The 11,059-nt window shown below is 43.3% G+C and overlaps 1 protein-coding gene across 1 annotated transcript; it reads right to left on the reverse strand.

Moving 5' to 3' along the window:
• Positions 1-7,382: 7,382 nt before the first annotated feature.
• On the reverse strand, positions 7,383-10,442 carry LOC138955635 (uncharacterized). The gene has a single exon (XM_070327205.1). It carries the CDS (start codon positions 9,872-9,874, stop codon positions 8,738-8,740), a length of 1,137 nt encoding a protein of 378 aa, XP_070183306.1. The 5' UTR covers positions 9,875-10,442; the 3' UTR covers positions 7,383-8,737.
• Positions 10,443-11,059: the final 617 nt, after the last annotated feature.

Consider the following 11,059-nt stretch of genomic DNA (forward strand, 5'->3'; position numbering starts at 1 on the left):
ACGAGAAACTGAGAAGTCTTTGTCGTCATACCACCACTTTACGTCAACTGAACCGCAGTCTACATCAGCAGACGTCATTAAAAACGACTTTACCTTCGGTCACAGTTAACCACGAAGTGACAGATCTCCTTCGTTTGGCGTTAAAGTTAATCGAATCGTATTTTTCCACGTCGATTACAGCATGTAGGGGGGAGGAAAGAGGGCGTCAGATATCCCTGCACATGCAGGGCAGGCAGAATCACAAGTCAGCCATGCGTGTAACACATCGTCGTCACTGAGTCTGGCAGCAAGCCCCGACACCTCTGTGAGCGTTCAGCCAAGCGTGGCGACGACTGTCAATGCTGGGAGGAGACAGAGGCTTTCTGCGTGAAGCGTGTCCTTGATAGTGCTGGTCGTCTGCATGGTTCTGGACAGTGTCCAGGCTGACCGTCACAGTTCCTGTTGTGGCTGTTCCAGTCTCTGGCCACTGGACGGTCGCCACGCCCTCGCACGCGCCACCCCGTCTCTTTAACGAACTGGCCAAAGCCGGACACTTGAAAACACACGTGCCTGTGATAGGGACAGTTCGCTAGCGGTCTGTGATGATAAAGAGTGACCTTAAAACTGAACTGTTGAAATGAGCGGCCTTCAGTCCAAATGAATTAAACGCCATGCACCAGGATTCTGTAGAGGTCATAGCGACTCGGCCGCAGTCGGTGGCCAACATTGAAATGGGCGGGGTTGAATTTAAATGAATAAAATGGCCGTACGCCATCAGTCTGCTTTCAATGACCCGGACTTCGTCGTTTCGCTCGCGACATCCGGAAAGTATTGAGTCACGTGATTATTGTCACTGACCCCGTCACCTCTCGCGTATTCTCTGGAGACCACCTTCAGGCCGGAACGGACACGGGTCAACTTTGTGCAAACTGACAGACCGTGAATTCCATGTCCCATGTCACCACAGTGGCACGTAAAAGACCTAGGTTATTCTGCATAAGTGCAGGTGGTTGATTACACACAAACACGCATAGACCTGGGTACTGTATCTCATTAACATTTGAGGTAAAACCCGGGAACACGCCCCTCATGGTTTCACCGCGAGGGCGTAAAACACCATTAACATCATTTCATTTCATTTCATTTTTCATTTTTCATTTTCATTACTTTATGATCCCATTGCTGAGAAATTCGGGTAGCTTATCCTACCAATGGAAAGCTAGCAGCAACAAGAGTCACGCTACCCAGATGTTTGCGTGTTTAGGTGTAATCATCCTCCTGCACTTACGGCAGATAAACCGAGGTCTTTTACGTGCCACTATGGTGAGACGGGGGTGGGACATGGCTTCCGTCTCTGGGTCTGCACATAAAGTTGACCCGTGTCCGTCCCGGCCCGAATTCGAACCTGCGACCTTCCGATCACAAGTCCAGTGCTCTACCAACTGAGCTACCGGGCCCCTGAGCTACCGAGACCTTGCACCATTCCGCAACAATGTAAGGGGGAAATGTGACAAAATAGTGACATTGAAGGTGTCGAATCCCCAAATATTGAACAACACTTAATTTAGTCAACTAAATCTTGTTTATGTCATTTCGAGGAAACTGCTTGTCGCGGCCATGTGTTGGTAGACCTACAGAGTAAAAGTAAAACCTTCAATCAATCAATCAATATGAGGCTTATATTATCGCGCGTATTCCGTGGGTACAGTTCTAAGCGCAGGGATTTATTTTTGTTATTTTATTTTTATTTTATGCAATTTATATCGCGCACATATTCAAGGCGCAGGGATTTATTGTCCTACCCCTGAGTGTTTCTCTGTAACAAACTGAACGAGAATATCTCGTCAGAAAACGCAGGCTGTCTGTTATGGCTTGCATGTCACTTTAAAAATGACTTCGATTTCTTAGTTTTTTGCATATTTTTACATTTAGTCAAGTTATGACTAAATGTTTTAACATAGAGGGGGGAATCGAGACGAGGGTCGTGGTGTATGTGTGTGTGTGTGTGCGTGTGTGCGTGCGTGCGTGTAGAGCGATTCAGACCAAACTACTGGACCGATCTTTATGAAATTTGACATGAGAGTTCCTGGGCATGATATCCCCGAACGTTTTTTTCATTTTTTTGATAAATGTCTTTGATGACGTCATATCCGGCTTTTCGTGAAAGTTGAGGCGGCACTGTCACACCCTCATTTTTCAACCAAATTGGTTCAAATTTTGGTCAAGTAATCTTCGACGAAGCCCGGGGTTCGGTATTGCATTTCAGCTTGGTGGCTTAAAAATTAATTAATGACTTTGGTCATTACAAATCTGAAAATTGTAAAAAAAAATAAAAATTTATAAAACGATCCAAATTTACGTTTATCTTATTCTCCATCATTTCCTGATTCCAAAAACATATAAATATGTTATATTCGGGTTAAAAACAAGCTCTGAAAATTAAATATATAAAAATTATTATCAAAATTAAATTGTCCAAATCAATTTAAAAACACTTTCGTCTTATTCCTTGTCGGTTCCTGATTCCAAAAACATATAGATATGATATGTTTGGATTAAAAGCACGCTCAGAAAGTTAAAACAAAGAGAGGTACAGAAAAGCGTGCTATCCTTCTTAGCGCAACTACTACCCCGCTCTTCTTGTCAATTTCACTGCCTTTGCCATGAGCGGTGGACTGACGATGCTACGAGTATACGGTCTTGCTGAAAAATGGCAGCTACTTGACTAAATATTGTATTTTCGCCTTACGCGACTTGTTTCTTCTTCTTCTAACGTTTAGTCAAGTCTTGACTAATTGTCAACAAGTCGCGTAAGGCGAAAATACAACATTTAGTCAAGCTGTCAAACTCACAGAATGAAACTGAACGCAATGCCATTTTTCAGCAAGACCGTATACTCGTTGCATCGTGAGTCCACCGCTCGTGGCAAAGGCAGTGAAATTGACAAGAAGAGCGGGGTAGTAGTTGCGCTGAGAAGGATAGCACGCTTTTCTGTACCTCTCTTCGTTTTAACTTTCTGAGCGTGTTTTTAATCCAAACATATTATATCTATATGTTTTTGGAATCAGGAACCGACAAGGAATAAGATGAAAGTGTTTTTAAATTGATTTCGAAAATTTAATTTTGATCATAATTTTTATATTTTTAATTTTCAGAGCTTGTTTTTAATCCAAATATAACATATTTATATGTTTTTGGAATTAGAAAATGATGAAGAATAAGATGAACGTAAATTTGGATCGTTTCTAAAAAAAAATGTTTTTTATACAATTTTCAGATTTTTAATGACCAAAGTCATTAATTAATTTTTAAGCCACCAAGCTGAAATGCAATACCGAAGTCCGGCCTTCGTCGAAGATTGCTTGGCCAAAATTTCAATCAATTTGATTGAAAAATGAGGGTGTGACAGTGCCGCCTCAACTTTTACAAAAAGCCGGATATGACGTCATCAAAGGTATTTATCGAAAAAAAGAAAAATACGTCCGGGGATATCATTCCCAGGAACTCTCATGTCAAATTTCATAAAGATCGGTCCAGTAGTTTGGTCTGAATCGCTCTACACACACACACGCACAGACAGACAGACACACAGACAGACAGACAGACACACACACACACACACACACACACACACACACACACACACACACACACACACATACACCACGACCCTCGTCTCGATTCCCCCTCTATGTTAAAACATTTAGTCAAAACTTGACTAAATGTAAAAAACGGATTTGGGGGGGAATGGCCCCAAATATAGACCCCTTTTTGTTTCATAATTAGCTTGTTTTCTCGCAAAGACATTTCATTTTGTGCTTGGTATTTGTTCTCTCTTCCGTTAACCATTAGGCCTATTTATAGCAACATATAACTTTGATAGACATTTGGCAAAAAATAAATACAGAAAAATTCACAACTGTTCCGTGTAAAGAATCTAGGCGCCTACTATGGACTAGTGATGAGGCCATTACGAATCCTTGTCAAAAGCCAACAGTATGTCAAAATAACACGATACAACTCTGTGTTGCTGTGTACGAGTCAAAATAATTCAAATACAAACCAGATGTATTAGTTTAAGTTTGATGAGAACATAATTTGAAGCACAACACGAAACTAAAGAAACTAAGCAAAACAAGAGAGAAAATAAATGAAATGATCAAATTGCACGTAAATAACACTGTTTGATGTATTGTTTTGAAAGCATGAGCGATAGTTACAGGTTAGACCGGCACGGTTGGCCTAGTGGTAAGGCGTCCGCCCCGTGATCGGGAGGTCGTGGGTTCGAACCCCGGCCGGGTCATACCTAAGACTTTAAAATTGGCAATCTAGTGGCTGCTCCGCCTGGCGTCTGGCATTATGGGGTTAGTGCTAGGACTGGTTGGTCCGGTGTCAGAATAATGTGACTGGGTGAGACATGAAGCCTGTGCAGCTGCGACTTCTGTCTTGTGTGTGGCGCACGTTAAATGTCAAAGCAGCACCGCCCTGATATGGCCCTTCGTGGTCGGCTGGGCGTTAAGCAAACAAACAAACAAACAAAAAAGTTACAGGTTACTTGTTGAAGGCGGTCCAAATTAGGGGACACACACACACTGGATTTTACAATTAGTTCGCAATTAGTTTGCGCACGAAAGACACGACCAGCGCTACTAAAATGTAACAAATACTGTCTTAATAGGCACATCGTGTACGTGATGTTATCAGCTGTGACTTGAGGACAGAAACTAGCGTTATAAGCGTCAGCTCATCGAGTGAATACAGACTCCAGAATATTGTATTGCCCAAGTTTAGGAATTCGTTTTGACAATTGCGGTTTTCACTCCAGGGAAATACATAAGCAAACACTAAAACGCTTCCAGAAGCGTAAGAAAATTTATAAAGCCTAACTGCTTGTTTGCCTGGGGCGTCCGCAACTGTCTTTACATGTTCCAAGTATATATCCAGAAAAGGCAAGTGTGGCGAATAAAACTGTTTTTGGCGCCGCTCTTGCACTGTTATTTTGTCAGCACAGGAGGGGGACTATAAGGAAAAGCCGGTACATATTAGGGGCGCTTCCCCTTTATAACGTGTAGTACAGTAGAACCCCCCTTTATAACGTGTAGTACAGTAGAACCCCCCTTTATAACGTGCAGTACAGTAGAACCCCCCTTTATAACGTGCAGTACAGTAGAACCACCCTTTATAACGTGCAGTACAGTAGAACCCCCCTTTATAACGTGCAGTACAGTAGAACCCCCCTTTATAACGTGCAGTACAGTAGAACCCCCCTTTATAACGTGCAGTACAGTAGAACCCCCCTTTATAACGTGTAGTACAGTAGAACCCCCCTTTATAACGTGCAGTACAGTAGAACCCCCCTTTATAACGTGCAGTACAGTAGAACCCCCCTTTATAACGTGCAGTACAGTAGAACCCCCCTTTATAACGTGCAGTACAGTAGAACCACCCTTTATAACGTGCAGTACAGTAGAACCCCCCTTTAAAACCTAACAAAATCTGAGAAACGCAGGTCTTAAAAATGAGGGAGTCTTAAAATAGGGGTAGCCTACATTGGCAGAGGTTATGAACACAACATCTGAAAAAAAGCAAGGTTTTAAAAGGGAGGAAGTCTTAAAACACGGGGTCTTAAAAGGGGAGGTTACTGAGAGAGAGAGAGAGAGAGAGAGAGAGAGAGAGAGAGAGAGAGAGAGAGAGAGAGAGAGAAAGAGAGAGAAAGAGAGAGAGAGAGAGAGAGAGAGAGAGAGAGAGAGAGAGAAAGAGAGAGAGAGAATTGAATTGAATTGAATTGAACTTTATTTAACAAGGATTAAGATTTAAGGCTACGCCTTTTCTTACAATCTGTCCTTGGGACGCAGAGAGAGAGAGAGAGAGAGAGAGAGAGAGAGAGAGAGAGAGAGAGAGAGAGAGAGAGAGAGAGAGAGAGAGAGAGAGAGAGAGAGAGAGAGAGAGAGAGAGAGAGAGTGGATGGTTGAGAGAGATGATGGCTAAGAATAGCGTGTTTGACGAGACACAGTTCGCTGAACAGAGCAGAACAGAACGTCAGGTGGCAGACGCGCTCAGAACGCATTCTTCAACAGCGAACAATACCCGCGTCCCCATCCACACCAATACCGCTTTTTCACAGACCGCTGCGCACAATGATCGCCAGGATCAGCGCTATTTTCCGTCGTTTTGGGCTCCAGTGAAAGCGGACTGTGAATAACGGAACGTCACCCAAGGACGCACGCTCTTGACTTGTAAATAATTGAATTAAAGCTCTCTTGTTCTTGCCTTGAATTTATTTGTTTCTCCGGTCTGTCGTTGTTTAATTCTGATACGGCAATCTGGCAGATAGAGAGACACAGATATCAATTAAAGAGCAAACAGAAAACAAACCGCGAACAATCTTTTATGTAAACTGGTACCGATTTATGAATAAAATATATCGCGTGGCTTTTTTTCCTCTCATTTTTTAAACAAAAGTGTGAAGAAGTCGAAGGCTGAAGCGTCCTCGACCGCTACACATTTGGTTTGCTTATTGATACAGCAATCTGGCAAGCTCAGGTGCACATATCAATTAAAGGGCACACACAAACAATTGTGAAAAAGTCTTTTTTGTACGCTTGTACCAACGTATGAATAAAACATTTTGCGTGGCTTCCTTTGTTAAAGCCGCATTCCGCCTCACATGAGATTTACGGAACGATGGAATCTTTCACAAAATAAGCAATTCTAACCTTATAGTGGAACACAATTGCAATAGCATTTATAATGACACAGTTAGCTTGAGTCAGTTCAAATACCCTGGCGTCTCCATCAGCGGTATATACTGGCACTGATAAACAAATGTTTTGTTTGTATGTGAGCGTTTCTGGCATATAATGATTTCACGAAAGAAGAAGGATATTTTTAGTCAGGTATTATTTCATTTATTTATTTATTCATCCATTTATTTACTGTTGCTATAGCAGTCATTTTTGTGTGTGAAACTTTCTTTTTAGTTATTGTTGCTGGTGGTGTTTTCGTTTTTTGGGTTGTTTTGTTGTATTTTGTCTTACTTGATTGTCGCAAACTGTCTTAAGTTGTGTATAGCAAAGACGCAGCTTTTTCTCTTGTTGAATGTGTGTCTGATATGCTGTTAACAAAGGATATCCCCTGTTGTCTGCTCATCAACACACACACATATAATTACTTTTATTTGTCCCGATATTTTGCGACGAGATTTTAATAAAAAATAAAATGTAAGTGTATTTTGTTCTTCAAGTTTAACACGACAAACACAGACACACACAGACAGACTCCCACACATGGACACACACAACACACACACACACACACACACACACATATATGCGCGCACTTTAACACATATGCAAAGCCCAACAACAGGCGAATTAAAGATAGAAATGTTTTATTAAGGCACATCTTTTTTTCCTTCAAAGCAAGGCTGGTTTCATGGATAACATTCGTTGAGTTAAACACCAGCGGAGTTGGTTGCACGCTGAACTGACTACCTAACACACAGTCACACACACACACACACACACACACACACACACACACACACACACACACACACACACACACACACACACACAGTGCGATCGGAAAAAGTGTGAAAATTATTTGCATACAGAGAGTTACTAGCTAATTGCGTGAATCTTTGGACAGCCGAACAGTTTTATATGGCAACTGTTGCTGCCTTGAACATCTCTCGACAACTGACCTCAAACACATTTTCAACACAAGTTTACGTATCAAGGGTAATTGACACCAAATTTGAACTGGATCAAAATACAAATCTTAAAAATCATAAAATCTTAAACAGCGTCCTGTCGCTTACTGTCATTAAGGAGCTAAAGGGTTTTCCTGAGTGGACATAGAGGAGGATTTCTTTTATGCTGTAATTGAATAAAAACAATTAATTTACACAGAATGTGTACATAATCTTAAGCAAGCAGACCTGTGCACACATCGGTCAATGATACTGTAAGAGTGAGAAAGTCCACCAATCATTTACACACACATCGGTGAATGATACTGTAAGAGTGAGAAAGTCCACCAATCATTTACACACATCGGTGAATGATACTGTAAGAGTGAGAAAGTCCACCAATCATTTACACACACATCGGTGAATGATACTGTAAGAGTGAGAAAGTCCACCAATCATTTACACACACATCGGTGAATGATACTGTAAGAGTGAGAAAGTCCACCAATCATTTACACACACATCGGTGAATGGTACAATACAGTGGAACCCCTTTGAAGACCTCTAACAATCTGAGAAAAAAGTCGTAAAATGGAGGTCATTTTACAGTCGTTATGTGTTCCATTGTATGTCTTGCTGCCACTCAGAACAAGGTGTACAGCTGCGTGAATGGCGGAGTAGAAACTGGCCATACGCTCCACTCATCACTTCATCTATTCGCAAGGAAAAAAAAAGTTCGTTGGGGTTGTGGCTGATGAACTCACATCAAGAAATATTTCCCCAAAAGGTCACCCAGATACTTTGCAGTCACGTCGACACAGTGAGGCGAGGTACTTGCTCACGGTGATGTGGCACTGCATCATCGGGGACAAAAGTCAGTAATTTCCATCTAAACTCAGTCATCGCACTTGAATGGAAGAACATTTATCGCTGTTAAAAAGGCGTAGCCCATTTCATTCATGAACATTCAAAAAAATATGTTAGTTTCCATTTTTAAAAATAAGGCAAAATAATGATTATTTTTGGGAAAAAACAACAAACTGACAAACAAGTTCCTGCCTTCAATCATCGTTGCAAAACGTCTTCCAAAGCAGCAATGTAGGTCTGCGCCATTTGCAGCGTTTCGAATTTGGAAAGCTTCCGGTTACCACCAAAAGAGGGTATGACGTCGCGCAAGTGGTCATAGGCAACGTTCATGCTTTCCATACGTCGCCGCTCACGTGCGTTGGCGGACGTGCGTCGCTTGACGAAGACTTGTTTAAGATCTTCCACCGTTGTGCCCGCTCCGTGCAGATATCTCGGCGAAGGTCGGACGAAGCACGGGCGACAACCGCAGCGAAAGGAAGAGTAACCCCCCTTTGGGTCCGTCAAGAAGTCGTCCCTCTGCTGACAGAGGTCGTGGGTCTGATGAATGTCAAGGCCGCTGGAACAACTGTGTGCTGAGTTCTTATAGGAGCAAGAGAGTTGAGAGGTGGAGCAGCAGAGAGGTGCGGCGTCACAGGCCAGGGAGCGTGGAACACGAAGTGCAGAACAGCACGATGCTGACTCGTAGTTCTCGCTCATCGAGCCAGGAGGTGCCCGGATGTTTGTGGAAGAGTATGACACGCAGGAGGTCTCCATGCAGACAACTGTGGAAGAGCAGCAGGTTTGAGGACAGGCGCTGCAAGCGTTAGCCGTCACATCCACCGCACGTTGTTTGGCTGACGAGGGACGGTCTGCTGGTGACGTTGGTGCACTCCTCATTGTTCTCTTGAAGACAACAGCGCTGTCCTTTCCACTTTGAGGAGCGACGTCAAGGTTGTGTGTGCGGTCTGTGGCGGTGAGAGTTGTATCTCCACAACACTGGTCATCACCTCCCGACTTAGCACGCAGTCTTTCTGTGAACGTGTTGGAGAACAAGGCGCCACAGTCACCGTGAAGGGGATTTCTGTCGACTCCTGACATACTGTCGTGGCTCGCTGAGGTTATGCACAATTCTCCATCAGAACCTGTGGAAAGGTCACAGACGGCATTTCCAGGATGTTCAGCCTCATCCTTAAGTGCACAGGGATTCACACCATGGAGCGCACTGCATGCCGGGACGGATGAGTCACGTGCTCTGCTTTTCTCACAACTGTTCACACTCCCTCCGGTAGTGTCCACTACTAAAGACTGGCCGTGCCGCGGACCTTCGACACCGGGTTCACCGCCTCCACTGGTCATTTTGAACAGGACACACCTTTATTGAGACAGGTGTATTACACAATTGATTGAAAAGTCCACACCTTTGTTAAGACAGGTGTATAAAACAGGTGTTTGAACAGTCCGCACCTTTGCAGAGGAAAGTGTATCACACACGTGTTAGATCAAGCCACACCTTTGTTGAGAAATGTTTTTATTACACAAGTGCAAAATGTGCATTCACAAAACGCAGAAAACCAACAGAGCACGCACTCCTCCTCAAATCGTAGACTGTAGACTGATTTCACCAAGTTGTACGTGACTGCAGCTCTCAGAATTAATAACTCTCAGTGTCACAAGTAAAACACTTCAGGTGAAAAAATCTTCCCAAAGTAGAGAACCCGTTAGATGCCGGCTTACTGCAGCAATGATGAAGCATGAAAGAAATGAGCGCTGGAAAATAGTTGACACTAGATGATGAATACAGCTCCCAAGCACCGAGCAGCGAATTTAGGCTGACTTGCAGACAATCCTTCCGCTTTTAAAGATCACCTTACCTGTCCAAATCAATCAATATTTAGCGAAAGAGTCTTCATTTGATTAAAAGCATCGCCTATCAACGGACAGGTAATAAAATTGCCCAAACAGGCCAGCCAGCCAGCAGCCGTCAGTGCCAGGTTTTTGATGGGCGGCTTGCGATCAATACTTTCTGGCAGAAAGGCCAATACACCTCCTTGACGCCTTGTAGCGGGCAGGTAGCCACGCCCACCTGGCTGGAATCTGTCACTGGCCACGCCTCCCTTGTCTTCAATTATTCAGCTGGGCGGGCAGGACGCAGGACGGGTGATTAGAGAAGCATGATACCTGAAGGTAATGACTCATTTACCTGGCTCCGCCTCCACGGCGTTGCATCAGGAATCGCGGATCGATGAGGGTATTGCAGAAGAGGAAAACCCGTTTGATCGCTAGTGTGCCGCTGTTAAACCGTTCTGTCAACCGGTTAAAACACTTCACGTGTGAGTGCCTAAGTGTTATTGCCTCTAACATACCTGTTCAGTTTGTTGCAGGTGTGTCGGCTAACTCTGGGTTTTTACACCCCCGGTATAGGGGTGTGTATAGGTTTCACTCGTTTTTCATTTTCTTTACTTCATCTTTTTCTTTTCTTTCTTGTTTTGAAAAGTGTGTTTGATTTTACGTTTTAATGGAATACTTATGAACGACATGATC

This window comes from Littorina saxatilis, linkage group LG2 (assembly GCF_037325665.1).
Source record: "Littorina saxatilis isolate snail1 linkage group LG2, US_GU_Lsax_2.0, whole genome shotgun sequence".
In the NCBI taxonomy this organism is placed as follows: domain Eukaryota; kingdom Metazoa; phylum Mollusca; class Gastropoda; order Littorinimorpha; family Littorinidae; genus Littorina; species Littorina saxatilis.

Coding starts and splice junctions, on each gene's coding strand:
- LOC138955635 (XM_070327205.1), bottom strand. CDS start 9,874: ATGACCAGTGGAGGCGGTGAACCCGGTGTCGAAGGTCCGCGGCACGGC.